This window comes from Silurus aristotelis, assembly GCF_946808225.1.
Source record: "Silurus aristotelis genome assembly, chromosome: 9".
NCBI lineage: Eukaryota > Metazoa > Chordata > Actinopteri > Siluriformes > Siluridae > Silurus > Silurus aristotelis.
Window position 1 is genome coordinate 27989558 of NC_139582.1, and position 23815 is coordinate 28013372.

Genomic DNA, 23815 nt, shown 5'->3' on the forward strand with positions numbered 1-23815 from the left:
TATATTAGATTCCTATTCTTCTCCTGCAGACTTTTCCCAGACATTCCATCACTATTCATTGAGCTGAATGACGCCCCGCCCCCTTCCTCATCCCTCCCTCTCTCTCCTCCTCCTCCCCCTTTTCGCCTCGCGCAGACTTGCCGTAACCCAATTCGTTTAGCGAGCTTTGATTGACGCGCGTTCGAGCCAATCAGATCTCAGAGAGCTCCTTCTCCTCGTGTCCTGTCCGCCCACTCGGGCGCTTTGCCAACTCACAGAAAGTGCCACGACTCCAGACTCAGCGGCTGTTCCGAGTCAGTGAAAAAACTTCGGCTGTCGGGTGAGTTCACTTTCTCCTTATATTTTCTTCTGCCTTTTAAAAGACAATGGTCGATAAATATGGCGTTTTCTTCTTTTAATACAATCTCGACCCGAGCTGAACCTTCCCTCATTTTTCATTCGTCTTCTTTGGGAATGTTTCGAAACTTAGTGCTGTTCTTCTGGGAATCTTTCTGACTCTTCAGTTTTTTTTTTTCCTTAACCAACAACTTCATTCTCTCCACTTCCTTACACACTTACTGAAAGAAAATCACTAAAAGAAACTCGTTAAAAGTGTGTTTTCTGCACTTTTAGTACTCGTGGGGGAAAAAAGAAAAGAAAGTAATTCCGAACGCTGAGTCTCTTCATCATCATCATCATCATCATTCTTCTTCACTCTACATAGTGTTTAGATTTACACATTATATATATATATTTTTCATTTTGGTATAAATTTCAGGTTTCATTTCCAAACCCCAGGCCTTCAGGAGATTGTTCAGAAGGTTTCTCTCATCCATTTGGACACGTTTCATTATGTAGAAGTGGAAACTGTGCCCCCTTTCATCAGGCAGGTCATTGAAGCTGCTGCTTTTGGAAAGAAGTCACACAAGAGCACAGGCTGATCCACATTTCACAGCTGGGATTTGATTCCAGATCAATTTTAAAAAGATTATAATTTTCATTGTCTTTTGTTTTCCATCCCCTTAATCTTTGCCAGTCTTTAACTCAGCCCAGGATAATGATCATAATGATGATGATGATGATGATGATGACAGGAACATTCATTCATTCATTCATCAATCATCGAATCCATGCATCTATTTTCCTTTTCACATTTCCAAAAGCTTGTTGTTTAACAAGGGTCGTCAAGATACACCTCGTATAAAAAAAAAAAAGAAATATATATACATAAAAAAAAAAAAAAACGAATACTGAAACTGACATCTGAGTGTTGAACGTGTCCTGTCTGTGTGTTTACAAATAAATTCCCCAAAATATATTTATTAAAAAAAAAAATAAATCACTTGTCAATATATTGCATTTAATAGGGGAGGATTTTATTTATTTATTTATTTATTTATTTATTTATTTATTTATTTATTTATTTATTTAAATAATAAAAAGTGTGTGGTTGCACTTCAGGGATGATGATCTTGTATAATATGGTTTATAATTATTATTATTATTATTATTATTATTATTATTATTATCAATCACTGCGAAGGACGAAAAGGTCTTCCCTCCTGGACGAATTCGAACCGTTCGCCCTGGAATGAAGTTCAGGAAGCTCGAATGGAACCAATTCATCGTTCATTCATTCGTCCTCTTGGTGACTTCATTCGGTGTTTGTGAAATGCCAGCGAGTTCCCGTCTTTCTCGACGTTGATCTGACAAGGACGATGCAACTCATCGACGGTGACTGATCATGTTGGATTTCAGGATCACTTGGTGTTCAGTAATCCAGCGAGAAGGAAGCGTCTGTTTCAAAGCGCCGTCTGTAACACGACTCCGATTTCAGCAGAGGTGTTAAGTAAACGAATACGGGTTGTGATTCTGTTACTGAAGCGTCCGAGTAGGACACGCTTCTGCTCCTTCTGCTTCTTCCCACACCCCTTAAGCACACTGATACCAACTCATGTTCTTGGAGTGGAATCGTGACAGGAGGAAGTAAACGGTTCGGTGCTGCGTTAAAGCAGGCCAACGCTAATCTGATGTTCTGTTGTTCCTTTGCCTTTGGGCGAATAAAATTGTAAGGTTGTGGAGGAAAATATAAGGCCATTGGGGGTAGTTTTTCACAACTGGCTGATTATTTTATTGTCTTTACTTCAAGTGATCCATGAAGCTCATATCTTTTTGCTTTGCCCAAAAATGCTCTGATTGATGAAATGGCTCGTAGTTTGTTTAGAGAACATTCCTCATATCGTTGGACTGCCACCACCAGCTTGATCCGTTGGTCTGTGGATTTAATACCGTGCCAAATCGTGACCCAACCATCCATTATGTCCGAACAGAAACCAGACCAGGTGACTTCCTGCGATAATTGTAGCCTCTATGCTCTGTATACTGGGATTGGGTAAACCCGCTAGTGCAGCCAGTCGGGCATAACTTGACTATTTTAGGGGGCTGAAATGAGACAGTTGTCATCTCCACAATGTTCACCGCACCATGCCAGCAGTTAATCCGAGCACGCACCGTCTCTGAAAATAGGCGAGCGTATAAAAACGAATGGAAATTGCCCCATATTTAACCTCTTTCTCTCCCCTGAACCTGCTGAACTCGAAGAGGAACAGGTTTCATTTCCAAAAGGAAAATGTTTCCCGTTCAGCTTTGACACGCGTTCCGATAAACCCGCGAGCTCGACGTCGTAAGCCTGAAGGTTCATTCCCGTTTTATTCGTCTGCCACTGGAACGCAGCCATTTAGCGGCGCGTACAGGTTAGCCTAATACCAAAATAAACATTTACAACCATTTCTATTTATTTATGATTTTCCAGCTTCGTATCCGCCCTGTTCAAAGCCGAGCATGTGGAACCTGTTAGCGTTCCGAGGCCGAACCCTATCATGGCAAAAAAAAAAAAAAAAAAAAAAAAACCCAGAACGGGCGATTAAGAAAGCGAGCTGTAATCACACACTCGTGCCTTGAGACTGTCTTTTGTAATTGATTTTCCCCCTCAAGGAAGTAAAGATAAACTTTTCCTCCTCATTTGGCAATAATCGTTAAAGGCAGCAGTTTTTGCTGGAGTTCGGTTTTGTGGTGCATTTGTGATGATGCTCTGTGATTTAGTGCCTTTTGAAGGTCTGAAATATGAACTGTGCTGTTAGATCTTTGCTTTTCTATCAGGGAGTTCTCGTTCAAGTGTCCACTCAGCATTTTGAAGGAATCTCAGCCTGTAGTGTGAGTGACTGTGTGTGTCTGAGAGAGAGAGAGAGAGAGAGAGAGAGAGAGAGAGAGAGAGAGAGAGAGAGAGAGAGAGAGAGAGAGAATGAATATATATGTAGGTGCAGTCCCTGTGGGTTCCTGCTCAGGCCTGAAGATATTCATAGGAATTCCAGCTTGCTGTGGGGGGTGTGTGTGTGTCCATATTGTGTGCTACTGCTACTCCACACTGATTGCATGGAAACTGGAGAACCATTTGAAGCTGAGTGGAGATCAGAGCGGCACGCTCTTTGGACAGCATTGCATAACCTTGTCTCCGGTGGTCGAGACTTGGGCGGTTGCCATGTTTTGATGAAAAGGCCTTTGAGACCGGTAGGAGTAATGGAAGGAGGCTAGACTGTCTGGTTTTCTGGACCTTGGCTTCTTTACCTGAGTAGATAGCACCATAGTTTTCCAGCACATACAAGGACAAGTTAAGTAAACATTTTTTTTTTGTGTGTGGGTAGAATGAAGTTCTTGCTTGCACTTAAAATAAAGATTTTCCACAACTGTTTTTTGATGTAGTTCACGGTGTGAATATTCTCACGATCGAATGTCCATTTTGTTTATTCGAAATGTAAATAAACAGCGCTCGTACTACTCTGTGTTGCAGAAACAGGATCATCGGTGGAACAGGACCAAGCAAAGATGGACGTGTACGACCCTCAGACCCTCGGCATCATGGTTTTCGGTGGCTTCATGGTGGTTTCGGCGATCGGAATCGCCTTGGTGTCCACTCTCTCCATGAAGGAGACCTCTTACGAAGAAGCCTTGGCTAAGCAGCGCCGCGAACTGGCCAAAGCTCAGCCCCAGCGTGTGGATAAGAAGAAGAAGGCAGCGGAGAAGAAAAGCAAAGCCAAGAAGAAGGACGAGAAGCCGAACGGAAAGCTTCCTGAACAGGAGGGGCAGCACGACTCTAGCCATGAACCTGCATCGGAAACTAGCGATGCAGAAGCTGAATCTGCATCGGAGGTTGCTGATGTACCCGCTTCCGTTTCTGTACCGGTTACCCCAGTGATCCCAGAGCCCAAAGCTGAGGTTCAGGTAGTGGTGACGAAGCCTTATGTAGCAGCAGCCCCACCTGCACCTTCCCCAAAAGACAAGAAGAAGAAGAAGGTAGCGAAAGTAGAGCCAGCCCCTGCTAAACCAGTTGAAATTGCTTCAGAGATCATCACCAAAGAGGTGGCCAATAAGAACTCCAAGGATTCCACCCCTAAAGACTCAGCTGGCAAAATCGCCAAGGAACCAGCTGCAAAAGGTGCCAAGGAACCAGCTGCTAAGGAAGCATCTCCTAAGGTTGTCAAGGAGTCTGTTGCCAAGGAAACAACTTCTAAGGGTGCCAAGGAAGCAGCTTCTAAGGGTGCCAAGGAAACTGTTGCCAAGGAAGCAGCTCCTAAGGGTGCCAAGGAAGCAGCTCCTAAGGGTGCCAAGGAAGCAGCTCCTAAGGGTGCCAAGGAAGCAGCTCCTAAGGGTGCCAAGGAAGCAGCTCCTAAGGATGCAGCTCCTAAGGGTGCCAAGGAACCTGTTGCTAAGGATGCAGCTCCTAAGGGTGCCAAGGAACCTGTTGCTAAGGAAGCAGCTCCTAAGGGTGCCAAGGAACCTGCTGCTAAGGAAGCAACTCTAAAGGGTGCCAAGGAAGCAGCTCCTAAAGTTGCAAAGGAACCAGCCGCAAAGGTGGTGAAGGAAACGGTCACTAAAGAGCAAGTCACCAAGGCTGCCAAGGAACCGAGTGCCAAAGGTACCCAGGAGCCTGTCGCCAAGCAGCAGGGTGGTAAAGTTTCTAAAGCACCCGCTGCTAAGGAATCGGCCACCAAAGCCCCCAAGGAGCCTGCACCTAAGGAACCAGCTGCTAAGGCAGGCAAGGAACCTGTGGTAAAAGAATCAGCCGCAAAGGCTTCCAAAGACTCGGGTCCTAAGCCTGCGAGTGTTAAAATCGCAAAGGAGCCGACTCCCAAGGGCGCGAAACAGCCAGCTGTTGCTGTCGTGGCAGAAGTTGCCCCGGTGACGATTATCCCATCGAAAGCCGAGCCGCCCAGACCTGAAGCCTCTTCCAAGAAGAAGTCAAAAAAGAAGGCAGAGCCAGGTACGTGCTGCCGATTAGCATTCTGCACTAATGAGGCTGAACAATGAATGCAAACCTGTAGGTACCAGTTCTTGATTGCATAACGCATACCTGTACTTTTTGTTATTTAATAGCAGTTTCTGTAATTGCGGTATGTGCTTAAATTAGCCCTCCGGAGGCACCCTACTCAAGTTCAAGTGCAGGAATTTAAATTGGCTGCCATAGGAATATATTTAACGTTTGCTTTGTTTGCGTCCAGCAGCTGCCGCGGATGGTGCAGATGTGCCCCTGCTGTTGCCGTTTAAAACTCTGGTCTCCACCCTGAGCAGCTCCAGTTTCAGCGACTCGGAGACGCAGAAGCTTTTGGAGATCATCAGCGACAAGGCAGGAGCGGACACCTGGCAGCTGGTAGGTTGACTCTTCCACACCCTGCTTCTCTGTCTGTATCGTTTCAGATTCCTCCTGTCACTGCTTCTTTACTCCTTGATTTCACCAGCAGGGATGATAAACCTCTTTTAACCTGTTCTACATGTACGTTTGTTCTTTCTGCTCCTCCAGGCATCTCAAAAAGGCGACCCGCTAGCAGCTCTGAAGAAGCAGCTGGAGGAGAAAGACAAGCTGCTGTCTGCTGAGCAGGAGAACGGCGCCGCGTCTAAGACGCGCATCCGCGAGCTCACAAAGGTTTTTCTTTCTCTATATAATATAATAAGCGTTTGTAATCACGCCACGCTATGACAAGCCTGCAGAGGAATTGGTCACACCTTGCGATCACAAAGCCGGTCGTCGTGCGTAATCGAACGAACGCCGGCAATAATTTGACATCATACCGGCACACCTTTTTTCACTCTCTGATCTTTTAATTGCGTCGTCTTGCATTCTGCGCCTTCATTCCGTCCGCTTTGCGTGTTGTGTTTTGCAGGAGCTGAGCGGCGAGAAGAGCAAGATGGCCTCGGTGGAAACCCGCATGAGCTCGGAGCTGAGCGCTCGCGAGCAGGAGATCGCCGCGCTGCACGCTCGCATGAAAGCTTCCTACGACGAGCACACGCAACAGACGCAGAAGCTCAACAGCAAGGTCCGAGTTCAGACCACATCCTCCGAGTTGAATATTAAGACATTTCAAAGGATTTGCCCAGTGTTTCTTTCGAAACTGCGCAACGTGGCGTTTCATTAGATGTTTTTTTTAAATGAACGTGTTTTGTGCCTGTTGTAGATCCAGAGCCTGCAGGATCGGCTGGAGAACGGCCCTGCTGCGCAGCTGGCTCGCCTGCAGCAAGAAAACACCATCCTCAGAGACGCTCTGAACCAAGCCTCCAGCCGCGCAGAGAGCATGTACATATGCACACACACAAAACACATACTGGCAGCCAACCATTGAAACCTTGTCACTGTTTTGATTTGATCGGATTTGAGTAAAGCTCATAGATCAAAACCTCAGCCAAAACCTTCCTGTTGTCACATGTAGAGATTTCAGGCTGCGGAACGCTCCAGCAGCATGAAGAATGAAAAAACTTGACAGAATAGACCCTACTCGAGTCCAATGGTTGCTTCGTTCCAGTCGGTTAAAACGGCGCTCGGTTTTTTCCTTTCTCTGCGATTTATACAGTTTTCTCTTCGTTCTACCCACAAAATAGGCAAAACGCCGAGCTGGAGAAGCTGCAACAGGACGTCGCGCGTCTGAGCCGCGAGCTGAGCGACCGCACGGACTCGCAACGTGCCGAGGAGGAGCGCAGGAAAACGCTGGAGTCCAAAATGGCCGCCACCGAAGAGCAGCTGGCCCAGGTCAAGGTACGTGAATGACCGTTTAGTTTTTTTTTTTCTTTTCTTTTTTCTCTTAAGGGAACTTCTCAAGATTGTTTGAGATTTTTTATTTTTTATTTTTTTTAAACCCCCGAAGGCAAAATATCTGAATTAATGCATATAAGCTGTTCTGAACTCTCCAGAAAAATGCATTAAACTTGGCCGGGTTACAGAAGAGAGAACACGAGAGCTTTTCTTTTCTAGTTGAACTTGCTATTAAATGCGCATGCTGAATATAAACGCGTGTTTACAGACCGGACGCGCGGAGGCCGAGCAGACGTTGCAGCAGACGCTGGAGAAGGTCAAGGCCGAGTTGTGTCAGGCGCAGAACAACAGCGCCACCCTGCAGGCCCAGCTGCAGCAAGCACAACAGGAAGGCAGCCAGCTCAATGGTCAGTGATCTTCTACATCTCTTCAGTTTAGTGCATTATCATATAACTTGATGAAATCTAAAAAAAAAAAAAAAAAAAAAAAGTACCGAGCACATACGGATACCACATCGGTCTAAGAATCAATTCCGTGTGCGCATGTATTCAGAGCTGCAGGAGCGTGTGCGCACCACGGAGGTGGACCTCAAGGCCAGATGTGCAGAGGTGGAGGATCTCAAATCTCAGCTGGCTCAGGTTCAGCAGGACGCACAGGAGCAAGTCCTCGTGGAAGCGCAGGCCCCGCTGCAGTCCGCTGCACCACAGGTGAACTCTGGGGAACTGGAGCAGCTGAAGGACAGGTACGGGTTAATAGATTTGAGATGCACAGAATATCAGATTTATAAATAAATAAATATTATAGGGGTGTAACAGTATTCATGGTTCAGTAAATACCTTGGGGTCCATTTTTTTTCTTATATATAATATAGATAAATACCTCTGGCATTATTGTGTATGTTTTCAAGTTTTAATAATCATTAAAAAAACATTACAGCCAAAAAGCAATAAATGTCGTTACTAAGGAAACGATAACTATGATGTAAACCTGTGATTATGGGAAACAAACTTGCATAGCAGAGAACTGGTCATTTTTTTTAAATGTATTTATTTTATTTTTCTTCCCCTATTATTGTTGCGACATGCTTTCATTGCTTCTGTGTTTTTTTTTTTTTTTTCTTTTTTCTTAGTGTAAAGGAAAAGGAGGATTTGGTGGCGTCTCTTGAGCAACAGCTGGAGAAGATGAAAGCAAGTGCCTCGGAGGTAACTTGGGACTTTAAGCACTTTCAGAAAAATATCCGAGTTTACACTGCCTGCTTAGAGTTAGAGAAAGTTATTACCCTGGGAGTCTCGTCTTCATCATGTTGCACAGTTTTATGTTATTATGATGTCATTTTAGCTCTGTATAGACATGTACCTCGTTCCTGTCTGCATCATATCCTATCTGTGTTTTGTTTTTGTCAGACCGAGAGCTCAGCGCAGCAGCTACAGGGCCGTCTTAGCCAGCGAGAGAGCACGGTGTCGGCGCTGGAGGACGAGTTGAAACATCTGAGGGAACAGATGGAGCAGCAAAAATCTACGGTCCGATTTTTATTAGATACGCCCATGTTTTTAATGAACCACAAGTTCATTATTAATATAATCATTAGCATCTTTTTTCATTTTCTGTACATTCTACTCACTGACTAGGACACACACACACACACACACACACACACACACACACACACACACGCACACCAACAGTCAGAACGAGATTTTGATTTGGTGATTCCAGATGTTTCATAACCGGGACAGTCAGCATGTTCAATTTATGAGCGATTCGGTGAGAACGCGTCAACCTTTGCACTGAACTTTGACTTGCTTCCTGTGTTTCAGGTGGACAGCTCGGTGCTGCAGCTGCAGGGCAGCCTCGCAGAGCGAGAGAGCCAAGTCTCGGCACTGGAGGAGGAGCTGAAGCAGCTCAGAGAAGTGGTCGAGCAGCAGAAGGAGGCGGTAAGAACACTCGCGCCCATTCTTCTCACGCGTATATTAGTGTGTGCGACTGCCGATCTCACTCACGCGGTTCTTGCATTCACAGGCCGAGACGGCAGAAGCGGAGCAGCCGTTTGAGAAGTAAGAAACGAGGACGCGTGTCCTGTTTGCGCACACTGCAGCCAAGGGATTCCTTTGTTTATCTTATTAAAACACGATCCTGTTTTTCAGCTTGGAGAAGGACGCCCGTTTGATCACTCTGGAGGAGGAGCTGCAGCAGCTGAGGGGACAGGTGGAGCAGACGAAGGCAGAGAGCAAGGTCCGTGCGTGTGTAGAAGCAGGACAGAAGAATCGAAATCCTTTTCTTTATGTAATTATAGAGCGAGTCGGGTTTGTGTCATATTCCTGTGTGTGTGTGTGTGTGTGTGTGTGTGTGTGTGTGTGTGTGTGTGTGTGTGTGTGTGTGTGTGTGTGTGTGTGTGTGTGTGTGTGTGTGTGTGTAGGATCTTCAGGAGAAGAACACCGCTGCCGCCGAGGCTCTGGCTGCAGCTGAGCGACTGAGTGATGAGAGACTGCACCAAGCAGTTAACACTCAGGTGTGTACACACACACACACTTGCTTTTTTGATCACATCAGCGCTCATGAATGCACATTATAACGTTGTTGCGTGAATGCGCGTGCAGAGCGAGGTCCAACAGAAGCTCGACGCTCTTCAGGTGGACACCAAGAACGCTCTCCGAACCCTTTTCCCTCACGTCGCCATAGAAACCGAACAGGTAAAGGAAACCCTTCTTTAAAACAGTCAGACACTGTAATGGCAAACTGTTCAAATACCCGGAGGTGGAGAAACATCTGGAGCTAAATGTGTGTTTTTGTGCGTAGAGTAATTGGTTGGAGGCGTTCACGCTCAAAGCACAGGAGACGCTCTCACACAGTCAACAGGAAACGTCTGAAGAAAAAGATCCAGCACTAACAGTAAATAACCCCCCCCCTTCCTCCTCCCATTTAATAATACACTACCTGGCCTTGTTTACATTGTGTGTGTGTGTGTGCTGGTGTCCCGTACAGGAAGCTCTACAGCAGTTAAAGGAAGCTCAGGAGAGTCAGGCGGCGCTGCATGCGCAATGTGAGCACTACAGAGTCATACTCAGTGAAACGGTACGATGCACGCTTGCCCAATCATTTCCTCTTCGCGTAACGGCCAGTCGCTCGCCGGCTGTGATTGGGAAACCAGTACTCATTTTGTTTGGGCGTGTATGTGTAGGAGGGCATTCTGAAGGACCTGCAGCACAGCGTGCAGGATGGAGAGGTCGCGTGGAAATCCAAGATCTCTGGAGTCGAGGAACAGCGGCAGGCGGTAAACACGCGTACGCTCTCACACGCGTGAAATAATCCATGTCCTGAGCTTTTTTGTTTCAATCTGTGTGTGTGTGTGTGTGTTCCAGGCTCTGCTTCAGGTGAAAGAGTTGGAGGAGCGTGTAGAAGCACTTAAAACAGATGACCAGAGCACAGAGCAGGTGGATTTCAGTCAACGTTTGTGTTTATTTTCAATTTTTAAGAAGTAAGACAGAATCGAAGCCTGGCAGCGACTCTTGACGGCATTCTCCTTTCCTTCACAGCTAAAAGGGCAGGTGATGCTGCTAGAAGCGCAGCTGGAGAAACAGCTGGAGTCTATCAGCTTCAGCCAGAGCTGTACTGAGGAGATGGAGCAGGTGACGCTCAACACGACATTCGCACTCGACAACTCGTTTGCGCTTGATAAAACTTTTTTCATTTATGTATTTTTTGCTGTCTCGCAGTTGAAGACGTTGTTAACAGCCACTCAGAGTCAGCTGGAGGCGGCGCAATCGGACTCTCGGAAACAGCGCGCCGAGCTCGCGGCGGTACGTACACAATACGCTGCCGCACCGATCTCGGTACAGCTTCGAAGAGAGCTGTGCGTGAGGCGGGGCCTGAGTGTTTACGTGATTGCTGTGCGTTACAGGTCAGACAGCACCTGCAGGAAAAGAGCGAGCATGCGCAGAGCAACGGGGACACGCAGCTCAGCCAGGTCAGGCTGGGGAATGAGGCTGCTCAGCAGCGTGTGTTGTGTGACCGAGAGAATGCTAGTTATTGCCTGCGTTTACTTGAAGTGTCATCCGGGGCTTACGCTGGAGGAGAACTCTGGGAACAGGCACGTGCCGATGATCAGTTAAACCAAAAACTAAAGGAAACCGTTCTAAAAAAAAAAAAAAACAAAGATGGGTGTTCTAGGTTTGTTTTTTCACCTGTAAGCCACGCCCCCCAGGACCGTACCAGTATTGTATTATACACGATCAGGCGTAACATTATGACTACCTGTCTAATATTGTGTTGGACCCCCTTTGCTGTTAAAACGGTCCCCGTCGAGCATCAACAGCATGAAGCTCCGCCCACGACCCTGTCGCCGGTTCAAAACTGTTTCTTCTTTGAAGCACTTTTAATAGATGCTGAGCATTGCAGACTGGGATCAGCCCAAACGAGCTGCAGTTTTTGAGACGCTCTGACCCAGTCGTCTAGACGTCACAAGTCGCCGCTCGTCAAACTCGCCCAAATTCTTACTCTCGCCCCTTTTTCCTGACAAAATGTTAACTTGCTGTCTCAAATATCGCACCCACTAACCACGGTGAAGAGACAATCCGTGTTATTCACGTCGTAAAACATCGTGACGTCGGCACGTGTCTAACCTGAGCGCATGTTGTGTTGGATTTCGGATGCTGAAGGTGTTCTGGCTCTGTGACTTTCCCGTGGGTTTCCTTGTGTCTAAATAAACATCTAACCTCTTCACTTAGATCCCTGGGTCTGTGCTGCACTGCTCCTTTTTCCTTGACATTGTGAAACTTGACCTCTTTGACCTCTGGTACCAGGTGCAGGCACAGCTGGAGCAGGCGGAGAAATTGTTTTCGACTCTGCAGAGGGTTCTCTTGGGATTACAGATACAGTATTTTTATACTGAAGTGTGTGTATACGTGTGTGACAATCTTGCAGGCCCAGAATTGTGTGAGCGACCTGGAGGATCAGGTAGCAAAGCTGAAGTCAGCAGGACAAGGAGCCACCAGCGAGCTCAAGGTTCCCGCAGTACCACGTTATAATTATTCACAACAGCCAGCAGAAGAACATTGCAGTCTCAATCTGTGTGTGTGTGTGTGTGTGGTTAACAGGAGAGGCTTGAGAAAGAGGTGAAGCTGGCGCAGGAGCTCACCGAGACGTCGGCGACGCTTCAGCAGAAACTAAACAGCGCTCAGAAGGAGTTGACCAAAGAGAAGGAGGTGGTGAGAAACCTGCAGGAGGAGCTACAGGAGAAAGTGCAGCAGCAGGTGCTGTTCTCTTCCCAGTGACCTCTGAGTCTGTTAGACTGCCTTTCATTGGTAACTAATCTGCTGTTGATCACATGTCTGATTTCATGCATCTAGATTTGTTTCATTTATTTACTTTGGAATTTTTCTCAGGAATACAGGAAGCACAAGTCTAGTTTTTTTTTTTTTTTTTATTCATTGTTGCCAAATAGAATTCCAGGGACTCCCCCATATTTGTCTCGCTCCAGGAGTCTTTCCTTGCCGTAGTCGCTCATTAAGGATATACACTGAACTTCTACATTACTGCTGTATAACCTCTTTATCTCTATAAAGCTTCTTTGGCACTATGTTCATTGTTAAAAGCTCTATACAAGGACCATGAGCACAGGGCTGAGTGCTGGATTCTAAACTTGGGCCTTATTGAGGAGCAGAAGGTTCATCCCTTCTAATTGCTTGGTGACCTTTTGATTGTATAGCAGCATAAATAAAGGTGCAGCCGCCGTTCTGTGATATAACAGGTTTCTCAGGCTGTATTTTTAGAGCCGTTTTATGGCCACACACATTTGCACGCACATCATTTTCCCTTTTATTGACGGCCATTTCTCCACCTTACCTTATTAATGATGTAGAAGTTTCCATGTAATTGATATTTTTTCTCTCTGTGTGTCTTCAGGAAGGAGAAGAGATGAAGGAAGGAACTTCAGTCTAACGTCTCTGCTGGAAGGAGGAGCCAAACCACCAAAAACGCCTTACTTTTTTTTTCTTTCTTCTTTCTGTAATCGTTCGTGTACTGTGTTAAGAGGAGCGCAAAGGGAGGGGAGTGACATACGGGGGTCCAAACACAAGTTTAACGACTGATTAATATTTTTAGTAGAATTCTTTTGTCTGTATTTTTTTTTTTTTCTTGTTAGTTCTTTTTTTGGTTTTTGTTCACGTCCAAGACTGTTCACATTCCTCCGACTGTCAGTGTTACGAAGAAAAGGGCAAAGTGCATGTGCGTCAGACGCACGCTCCTGTGCAATTACGTGCAAAAAAAAAAGACTGTCCTTCACGTGGAAGTGAAGGGAAGGAACATTTCACGTTACAGAGATGCAATCCAGCCCTCACACTACTTGTTAGTCGGGTGCTGACCAAATGTGATTTAAAAATGAAATAAAGGTTTAAGAGATTTATTTGGGTTTTGTTTATTTTGCACCTGTTGACGTTTCCTGTGTCCTTTTTTTGTATTGGTGTAAAACCTTCCTCAAAAACATTCCTATATCAGACAGCACTTTGAAAGTTTCGGGTGTGAACACGACTTCTCCATGCTCTGTTGAATTCTTGATTCTGATCGATTATCTTTTTATACCAGAGGAGCGGTGCTGAATCTTCGCTGTATATAAACGCACTCCTTCTGTTTATCGTTCTTCATTTACAGATCCATTTCGTCCAAGTCTCAGAACATTACGGAATTATTTTACAGTAGAACATGAACAATAGTTGACATGGTGGCGTTTAATTTAGATACTTCAAACTCAGGATCACTTATGTTTTTATATTGTTTAGATCTCCCAGTTGGTTTATTTTATCCATTTTGAGGGTTGATATGCAAAATGAATTTACAGTTTATAAAGCCCACTGTGTGGGGCAGTACGGCCTCACTGGGGACATTCAGTATATTATTAACTTAAGTGCTCTTAGTAGTTTTTTTTAGCTTTCTGTGCTTCTTCGGAATGTTAATTTCTCCCTAGATTAATTATCTATCTTATCTCGTTCAATATCTATCTCTCTGTCTATCTGTATGTTTATCTAATTTTTCTGTCTGTATTCTCATTCATTGAGTTTCCACTTGCATTACTTACACATATTGAATACCCTCAGTGCAACACATCACCTGTTGCACAACGATTTAATGCTTTAGTATTTAATATTTGAATACGTGAAAACATATTCAACATTTTCATTTACTTTAATTGTGAAACCGAAAGTCCACTCTTTAATGTTTAGCTTTAATATTGATTACGCCTTCAGACTCACTTCAAGCTCCATGATTGGCTCATTCTGCAGCAGCCCGCCAGGCAATAGGACAGTTTACTAGCCAATCAGTGGAAAGAGGCGGGATTTAGTTACGTACTGATTTTTTTAGTTGGCATGTCCCCGCCCCATGTCAACAAGCAAGATGGCGGCGCGCATAGGCGTTTTGCGTTTCAACTCGGTCCTTGTGAGGACTTGGTGGGCGAGTGTGAGAAGATGTTCGGCGCTGTCACACACTCCGGAGTTTACGGCCAAACGCGTGAGAAGGACGTTTGTGGACTTTTTCGAGCAGGAGTATGGACACAGGGTTGTCCCGTCCTCACCGGTCCGCCCCAGGGGAGACCCGAGTCTGCTGTTCGTCAACGCGGGAATGAATCAGGTCAGATACACAGGAGAGTCTAAATGTTTATACATTTTACCCAGGCAATGTGCATCACTCTCAAAGCTGTACATGAAGATCTGGTTTACATGCTTTGGAGAGGAAGATCTTGAGTGGTCTTCTATAGAGCTTTGATCTCAACCCTACTGAACACGTTTAGGATGAATTGGACTGCTGACTGCACCCCAGACCTTCTCACTTACACCAATGACTTTACCAACACTCTTGTGGCTGATGAACACAAATGCCCACCTGCTCCTTGCAAAAGTCTAGTGGACCATTTTCCCAAAAAAGTGGACACCTGGAGTCTGTGAACATTCAGCAATATTGTGTGTATACATAATTAAAAATATATATTCTTACAGTTTTTGGGGGAACTTGGCAGGTAAGTTCCAAGTTACTGATCACCAGTAAATGTAGGCAGCCTCAAATCCTTCTGTTTCTTCATATAATCCCGGTCAGACTCAATGACGTTGAGATCATGGCTCCGTATTCTTCTCCACAGTGAAGCTAGTTCTTAAAGTCATTGGCTGTATGTTTGGGGTCGCTGTCCTGCCGCATAGTGAATTCAGGGCCGGTCAGATTGCACCATTAATCCTGACCAAATCTCCAACTACTTGCAGGAAACCTCCACCATGCTTCACTGTTGCCCTGCAGAAACTCATTACTGCACTGCTGTCCAGCTCTTTGGCAAACAACTCTATTGTCTAATCAGTTTAGAGCCCCTGCTGCCATTTTACTGCACCCTATTTCCTATATTTCCGTGCAGAGTTAAGTCTCTTAGCCTTGTTTCCATGTTGGAGTTATGGTTTTTTATTATGGCCGACGTGGTTGCACCCCCATGTTTCCACCAGTTCTTTGCTGATGGTACTGCTGGACATCCTCCATTGTTGAATGGAAGCAAACAGTGTTCTTCTACTGCATTCAGTTTTCTTGGCAGACCACAGAGTCTACAGTCCTCAGCATTGCCTGTTGCCTTGTGGTTTCTCAAAAACGGCACCTCTTGAACCCTCGGTCTGTTTTAAAATCTTTGTCCTGTCCATGGCATATGACTAGTGACATGTAACCCCCCCTGTGGTTATATACACTTGCGACCTCATTCTTTTACACCAAGGAAACAGGAAGGCACAAGAACTGCCAAATATTGCACAATTTCTGATAATTGGAATTACAATTTAACAGATGATGATAAAAAAAATAAACAGAGAAAAGACTGACTCCTGGAGACGATGGCAGACTCTGATCTCGTGTTGGCGATTGTGCTGTTTTTCCTCTGTTCAGTTTAAGCCAATGCTGCTGGGCTGTGCTGACCCCCGCAGCGAGATGGCCACGTACCGGCGTGTGGTAAACACTCAGAAGTGTGTACGCGCTGGCGGAAAACACAACGATCTGGAGGACGTGGGCAGGGACGTGTACCATCACACGTTCTTCGAAATGCTGGGCAACTGGTCGTTCGGAGACTACTTCAAGGTACTTCCGACCAATTCAGTAGAACTAATTGTAATTAGAGTGGTCTTTTTTTTTAGAAGCAGTTTGAAACTGTAGCCATTGTGTTTAGGTAGAAGCCTGTACAATGGCCTGGCGCTTGTTAACGGAAGTGTACGGGATCCCGGTCGAGCGCCTCTACGTGTCCTATTTCGCGGGGGACATGGCGAGCGGGTTGCCTGCGGACAGAGAGACACAACAGATCTGGCTTAGCCTCGGGTACGTGTAATGAAAAGATCAGACTGCCGTGTGCTTTTTACTTTGTGTTTCAGTGGTCCGGACTTGGTTAATTGTTGACAACAGCAGGTGAACGGTGTCCAGGTTATAAAAAATATACCACAGTATCGGTAGAACAGGTGACCACTGAAAGGGACATGGGACAGAAATGAGGTTTATTCACTTATTCAGGACAAGCAGTACTCAATGTGCTGAAAGGTCCTGGGATGAGTAACAGGATAGATGATTTTATGATGACAGGGGCATTGTTCACTTGAGATTTTCTTCCCAGCGTTCACCAGGATCACATTCTTCCATTCGGAATGAAGGATAATTTCTGGGAAATGGGCGAGACTGGGCCCTGTGGCCCATGCACCGAGATCCACTACGACCACATCGGCGGCCGGAATGCTGCACCTTTGGTAAACGCGGACAGTCCGGACGTGGTGGAGATCTGGAATTTGGTGTTCATGCAGTACAACAGGCAAACCCATACTAAATACTATTCATCCATCTAGATTTACAATAATAGGGAAAGGGGGAGCAAGTAGTACCAGGTTGTGACCCTGTTGTGTGTGTGTGTGTAGGGAGGGTGATGGAAGCCTGCGTCCTCTCCCCCAGTGCAGTGTGGATACCGGAATGGGACTGGAACGACTGGTCACTTTGCTACAAGGCAAACGCTCCAACTACGACACGGACCTGTTCACGCCTTTGCTCTCTGAGATTCATAAGGTCTCTGTCAGCAGTAATAAAGTCTGTACCTCAAATGATCTGGAATGTCTAAGCTAACAGTGTGTCCTGTGATAGGTTAGCAAAGCCGACGCCTACGCAGGAAGGATGGGCGAGGACGATAAGGGCCGAGTGGACATGGCGTACCGCGTGGTCGCCGATCACATTCGCACGCTGTGCGTGTGCATTGCTGATGGGGTGTATCCCGGGATGAGTGGGGCAGAGTAAGAACAATAATTTGAGCACCAGCTCAAAGGATGTCCCCATTTCAGGTCCTCGTTATCTCCTCAGTTTTGTGTTTCATTTTGTGTCGTGTTTGTTTTTTTATTTAAGGCTGGTTTTGAGGCGCATACTTCGCCGAGCCGTGCGCTTCTGCACAGAGGTCTTGCAGGCTCCTGAGGGTGCGCTGGCGAGCCTGGTGCCCACTGTGGCCCACATCCTGGTGAGTCCCCATAATTCAGCTCTTTAGAAAATAACACTATGGACATCAATAAATTAGGGGTGTAACGGTAGAGTACGGAGTAAGCAGCCACAGTGACACTTTGTCAACTCTAGGTCTTTTTACCTCTGAGTTACACTCTAAGTTACACAGTTACGTCTGTTGTTTGTAAGTTTAATTAAAAAACAAAAAAAGAGACACTGTCCAAGTGAGTGCTTAAAGTGGGAGGTGGAGACTTGCTTAAAATCGGTTAATGTGTGAGCTGCTACTATTGAAACAATATCCCTGTGATTGGCGAACCGACGCTTTTTGACCAATCAGATTTGAGAATTCGAGTCAAGTCTTGTCCGTCTTCTCCTCTGACTTCACAGGGAGACTCTTATCCCGAGCTGTACGCCGAAACCGGCAGGGTGAGTGCGAGAGAATTTGAGAAAGGGCTGAGCCTTCACTCTGATCCTCTGTGTAACTGCTTTTCACAGAGGACTCGCTTTTTAAAGAATGTCCGCTTCTGCTATATGCGTGTCCAAATATGTTTTCTCTTTGAACCCGTCATTAGATCATGGAAATCGTTAATGCAAACGAGGCGCAGTTTCTTTCCTCCCTGAAGCAGGGACGGAGAGTGATTGAGAGGACGCTGAAGAAGATGGAAGAAAGTGCTGTTGAGTTTCCAGGTAACTGTAAGGTGGTTCTGTGACGCCAGTTTATTTTTTTTATACCACTGGCATTGTTGTGTTTGTTTTCAAGTTTAGTAATACACCCTTAGTGGAATAGAGTATTTGCTTCTCTGATTGCCTGGTGGACACTCAGATTTCGGGTCTATTTCTATAGTTTAATAATCCTGAGCCAACCAAAAAAGCCTTGATCATCTTGAAACCTAAATCTCGTTTCCTTTTTTTCTTCGTTCTCCAGCTGCCGTGGCCTGGTCCCTGCACAGGAACCTGGGTTTCCCGCTCGACCTCATCGACCTCATGCTGGAGGAGCGCAACATGACCGTGGACAAACGTGGACTGGGGCGGCTCGCAGCTGAACACGAAAAGGTGTTTAGGCAAACACGCAGCTCGACCAAATCAAACCCCATTAGCGATTGTTGATCGTCCAGGCTGCCACCCGTTGATATCTTGGTGTGTTGTAGTTACAGAGTCAGGCTGAAGGGGGTGCTGAGGAACGAGGTCTCCTTTCGGACTTGCAGAGTCTCGCAGAGCTGCAGAGGAGAGGAATTCCTCACACAGAAGACTCTCCGAAATACAGCTACACCCTGCAGCATGACGGAACTTACGGTACTTCCTCTTGTGGATTTCTAATAGATGCTGCTCTGTGTAATAACTTGTGAAAATAATATTTACTTGCTGCTGCTTTTCTGCAACTGTGTCTGTGTCAGCGTTCCCTCCATGTAGAGCCACGGTGCTGGTGCTGTATAACGATCAGGGTTTGGTGTCGAAGGTCACAGAAGGCCAGCGGTGTTCGGTGCTGCTCGACCGAACCTGCTTCTACGCGGAGCAGGGTGGCCAGATGCAGGACACTGGCTACTTCACCAAGAATGGCGTGCAGGTATCACTTACAACTGCAAGTTATATTCATTAGGAGTTTTTCAGTGCAGCAGAAACCTATATACAACCTGCATTTAAGATATTTACTAATGTGTAAGGGGTTTTCAGGACGTGTTGTTCCCTGTGGATAGTGTACGTGTGGCCGGAGGCTACGTGGTCCACGAGGTCACCGCAGCTGACGCTCTGAGAACAGGAGATCACTTGGAGCTCTATGTGGACGAGGTACTGCATACACACACACACACACACGAAGAACTGTGCTTACGCGATCTTGATGTAATCGAGTGAACCACGTTCTGTGCGTAGGCTCAGCGCCTAGCCTGCATGGCCAAACACACGGCCACTCACGTGCTCAACTTTGCCCTGCGAGAGCTGCTGGGGTCGGAGGTCGTTCAGAGAGGCTCGCACGTCACTGCGGATCGGCTGCGCTTCGACTTCAGCTCCAAGGTCGGTTGTTGGTTAATATTCGGTCTCCGTAGTGTTTTGATGCGTCGTATTGACATAGTAGCAGCGGTGCTGAGAAACACCACACTTGTGTTACCTCTAGAGAATTAAAGTGAGATTTAGAGGGAAAGGGCAGGTCTAAAAAAAAATAAATTCCCACTACAAATACATGTAATATTTATATGCATGTGTGCGCAGGCTTCTCTGAGTGCATCACAACTGCAGGAAGTGGAGCAGATGATCCAGACCATCATCCAACAGAACGACCTGGTCCACACACAGGAAGTGCCTTTAGCTCAAGCCAGTCAGATTGCAGGACTGAGAACTGTAGATGAGGTAAATGGAGTTGTGTGCTTTATCCCCAAACTGGTAGAATTTTCATCCAGGGGGTTGTCTACTACAGGCTTATTGCTTCGGATGCTTCGGACCACTATGAACATTTGGTGCAACGTACGCAGAACCTGTCACAATTAGCGTTTATGGTTGATTATGTTTAGATTTAGCTTTAAAAAGTATGTGACAGTAACTCACAAGGCCACGTCACATCATCTCACTCTTAATTGTGTGAACCGCAGATCAAGAAGGCCTGTTTGTGTAGGAGATCTACCCCTCTGTGTTTCAGGTGTATCCTGACCCGGTTCGTGTTGTGTCTGTGGGCCTTCATGTATCCGAGCTGCTCAGTGGCCATCCACACAAACGCACCTCTGTCGAGCTCTGCTGCGGCACGTAAGACTAAATCTGGGATTTAAAAAATAATAATGACGAAAGACTCCGTCACTAATGCAAGTCCAAGAAATGACTGATGATCAACAAATGTTGAGTGGAAGTGACAATAATGGTGCGAACCCTGAAATAATTTAAGTTAAACGGAGGGTAATAGCGTTTATACTACTATATTAGTTTAAAATAGGGTTTAAATAGTAGAACAACATATCTTTATTAGTAGACTCCCTACTTTTTTATACAGGCATTTGCTGAGGACTGGGGGAATCGAAGACCTTGTGATAGTGTCTGAGCGACAGATGGTGAAGGGAATCAGCCGCATCATAGCTGTGACTGGAGACGGTGCCAAAAAAGTAAAAAGACAAAACGAATGCCTGTGTCTTTTTAGTGCTATTAATCTGATCTGATTGATGTTTCTAAAAGTTAATACTGGGTTACTCTGTCAATCGATCGATCTGTCTATCTTTCTGTCTGTCAATGAAAATTGGATATACTTGAAAGTATATCGAATTTATACTTTATCCTGTCCTCTGAAAAAGAACTGCACATACAGCCATTTTTGTCGAAATAACTGGCAACAAAAGTGTACACCCTCAGTGAACGTGTCAAAACCGTGGCCAAAGTGTCAATATTTTCTGTGAGCGCCATCGTTATGTAGCACCGCCTTAATCCTCCTGGGTTTGGAATTCACCAGAGCTGCACAGGTTGTTGCTGGGATCCTCTTTCACTCCTCCATAATGACATCGCGGAGCAGCTGGATGTTAGACACATGCCGCTTCTCCACCTTCCGCTTGAGGATCCCCACAGGTGAACAATATGGTTCAGGTCTGGAGACATTCTTGGCCACTCCATCACCTTCACCCTCATTTTCCTCAGCAAGGCAATTATCTTAGTGGTGTGCTTGGGGGTCATTGCTATGTTGGAACACTGATGTTCGGCCCAGTTTCTGAAGGGAGGTCATCATGTTCTGCTTCAGAAGGCACAGTACATTTTGGAATCCATGTTTCCCCAAAACGAATCGTAGCTCTCTACTACCAGCAGCAATCATGCAGCCCTTGACGCTACCACCACCATGCTTTACTGTAGGCAAAACAGAATTTTCTTGGTTATTTTCACCAAGGTGTCGCCGTACACGCTGGACACCACATCTCGAACTGAGTCGAACAAGTTTAACTTTAAGTCTCATCAGAAAACAGGACATGGTTTCAGTAAGTCATGCTCTTGGACAGGTTGTCTTCAGCAAACTGTTTGCAGGCGTTCTTATTAGCCACCTTCAGAAGAAGCTTCCTTTAACTATTCAAATACAAGATACGCAAATTTGTATGGCCTTGTCAAGCAGATCAAAACATGAACATGATGAATAGATCATGTGTCTTTGCATGGTTACACGATGTACAGCTGTTATCACTTAGTATGAATTCACTTTTGTTGCCAGCTATTTTGACAATCATGGAGTTATTGTTACAATAAATCTATACTGCTATACAAGCTGCACATTGACTACTCCAAAATATATCCATCCTTCATTTCTATAGTATTGTCCCTTGGGAAGATATACTAAAATGGTTATTGCTAGTATATTCATATATATAACTTGTATAACATTTGTATACACTTATTGATTTATTTTAATACTCATCAAGGCTCGGGAGGTGGGGCAAGCACTGCTGGAGGATGCAGACTCTCTGGCGGCTCGCATCACTTCTGGCCCCGCCCCCTCTCTCCCAGTTGCGCTGAGGCTCGCTAAAGATGTCGGCCTCCTGACAGATGTATGTAAGCCCCGCCCCTTTTTCTCTATAATGGTCCTCCTAATTGTCAAGCCATTCCTTAAGTGTGTGTTTGTGTGTGTGTTCAGGCTGTAGAGAACACACCTATACCACAGTGGCAGAGGAGAGAGCTCCAGACGGGGCTAAAGGCTTTGCAGAGGAGCACCAACACCACCGTCCGCAAACTGGAAGTCAGAGAGGTACACATTTTTCAATTTGCTTTTTTTGGCCTATAGGTACACAAACTTATTTTGAAAGACCTGTATGTGTGACTCCATAGGCAGTTGCTAAGGCACAGGAAGTGTTGAGCAGACACTCAGATAAAGCTGTTCTGGTGGACACGCTGGATACCGACTCCATATCTGTAAGAAGATTTATGTTCAATATTTTAGAGAGAATCACAAACATTCGACACTTTCGCCTTTATTAAACAATACAGGAGATTCGAATCTTCCATCTATTGATGTATTAAACAAATTGTGCAGGTGGTGATGAAAACCGTAAACCAAGTGAGTGATCGCGTTCCTCACACACTGGTCATGCTCCTGTCTCACCTTCAGCCGTCAGGGAAAGTGCTCTGTGCATGTCAGGTGCCTAAGGTAAAAAAAAACGCACTCAAAATAAAGAACTACGTCGAGGTGTACAGACATAGAATCTAATGTGTGTGTGTGTGTGTGTGTGTGTGTTATATACACAGGGCCAGACTGCCATCTCCGCCAACGAATGGGCTCTGGCTGTTTGCAACCGCTTGGGCGGGAACGCGGGCGGCTCTGCGATCGTCGCTATGGGGGTCGGCATAGCGGCGGATTCTCGCAGCCTTTTGGAAACACTGCGCTGGGCGGAGGAGTTTGCCCACAGCAAACGTTACCATTCACATGCCGGGTTTGTGCGTTAGGTACCGAATGCGGGTGTGCCGTTAACACACATCCTGCAGTGTGTTATTCCTTTTATACCACAGCAATTAAGATAAACTTGAGACGTGCGTTTTGGCTGAACGCCCGGTCCGATCTGCTGTTGTGGAATATTAATGCACTTTCGGACCAATCAGAAGAGAGAATGAATCGACATAAACTGTAGAAAGCTTGTTGCTTGTTATGTCTTTGTTTTAAAAGGCCTATTCATTTCTCTGGGGTTTTACCAGGTGTCATAGTATCTATTAAATTGTTTTTTGGCTCTCCAGAAGTGGTGGTGGTGATGTTGTTGTTTTCCATTTAGACAGCAGAATATAATGATGTACACAAGAAAGACTGACCTTTCTTTTATCTTGTTCGAGTACATTTTCTAAAAAAAAAAAAAAAGGTTTTCAACACCAAGTACCTCAAGAACCTTTTTTCCTTTCAAGAGATTTTTAAAAAGGAGGCAATTCCTGCTGGATACTTCAAACATATATTGATGGACTGCAATAATCTTAGTAAGCATTTTTTTTCATAAATGAATCACCAAAGAAAATACTGGAAAACTTTTGAACCATCAAAATGAAGGACCTCATATAACTAGTGATTTTAAACTCTAAGCCTCTTCTGCAGTAGCTTCCTATCTTACCTACAAGAAACTCATGTTAACATATTGACCAGACACAATTTAGTGAGCAATCAACACCTGTGATAAGTGTGTGATGAGTAGTGATTTGGCACTGTTCAAGCATGCATATATTTAATATGGTTCAGAGAAAGGTGGAGTAAGATGACACGGTCGATTTTGCAGCGCTAAAGGTGAAAGAAGAGCCAGAAAAAGAACGTCTGTGAATGTCAGATACGTCTGTGAAGGAAGTGAGAGTATGAGTGGAAAG

General features: G+C 45.5%; 2 protein-coding genes across 10 annotated transcripts; both read left to right on the forward strand.

The window, feature by feature from the left end:
- The first annotated feature begins 185 nt into the window (after positions 1 to 185).
- Positions 186 to 13457, forward strand: rrbp1b (ribosome binding protein 1b). 9 transcript variants are annotated; one of them, XM_083551481.1, is made up of 27 exons: positions 186 to 319; positions 3827 to 4471; positions 4700 to 5296; positions 5535 to 5683; positions 5834 to 5956; positions 6195 to 6347; positions 6486 to 6604; positions 6907 to 7060; positions 7326 to 7464; positions 7610 to 7799; positions 8187 to 8259; positions 8461 to 8577; positions 8875 to 8991; positions 9077 to 9111; positions 9202 to 9289; positions 9474 to 9566; positions 9655 to 9747; positions 9854 to 9946; positions 10040 to 10129; positions 10236 to 10328; positions 10417 to 10488; positions 10591 to 10683; positions 10771 to 10854; positions 10956 to 11021; positions 11978 to 12058; positions 12151 to 12306; positions 12959 to 13457. In XM_083551481.1, the coding sequence occupies exons 2-27, from the start codon at positions 3862 to 3864 to the stop codon at positions 12992 to 12994; spliced, it is 3714 nt and encodes a 1237-aa protein (XP_083407607.1). In that variant the 5' UTR covers positions 186 to 319; positions 3827 to 3861; the 3' UTR covers positions 12995 to 13457. The 9 variants fall into 9 exon arrangements, with proteins under 9 accessions (XP_083407607.1, XP_083407601.1, XP_083407599.1 ...); XM_083551475.1 differs by having other exon boundaries at positions 3827 to 5296; positions 12151 to 12357; XM_083551473.1 differs by having other exon boundaries at positions 3827 to 5296.
- Positions 13458 to 13471: 14 nt separating this feature from the next.
- On the forward strand, positions 13472 to 23205 carry aars2 (alanyl-tRNA synthetase 2, mitochondrial (putative)). Its single transcript, XM_083551486.1, has 22 exons — positions 13472 to 14677; positions 15959 to 16147; positions 16236 to 16381; positions 16671 to 16862; positions 16966 to 17110; positions 17186 to 17331; positions 17441 to 17549; positions 17918 to 17956; positions 18103 to 18217; positions 18456 to 18583; positions 18679 to 18823; positions 18925 to 19094; positions 19202 to 19315; positions 19400 to 19540; positions 19736 to 19873; positions 20160 to 20263; positions 20505 to 20613; positions 21904 to 22029; positions 22116 to 22226; positions 22307 to 22390; positions 22512 to 22625; positions 22724 to 23205. Exons 1-22 carry the CDS (start codon positions 14429 to 14431, stop codon positions 22919 to 22921), a joined length of 3012 nt encoding a protein of 1003 aa, XP_083407612.1. The 5' UTR covers positions 13472 to 14428; the 3' UTR covers positions 22922 to 23205.
- The last annotated feature ends 610 nt before the right edge of the window (positions 23206 to 23815 follow it).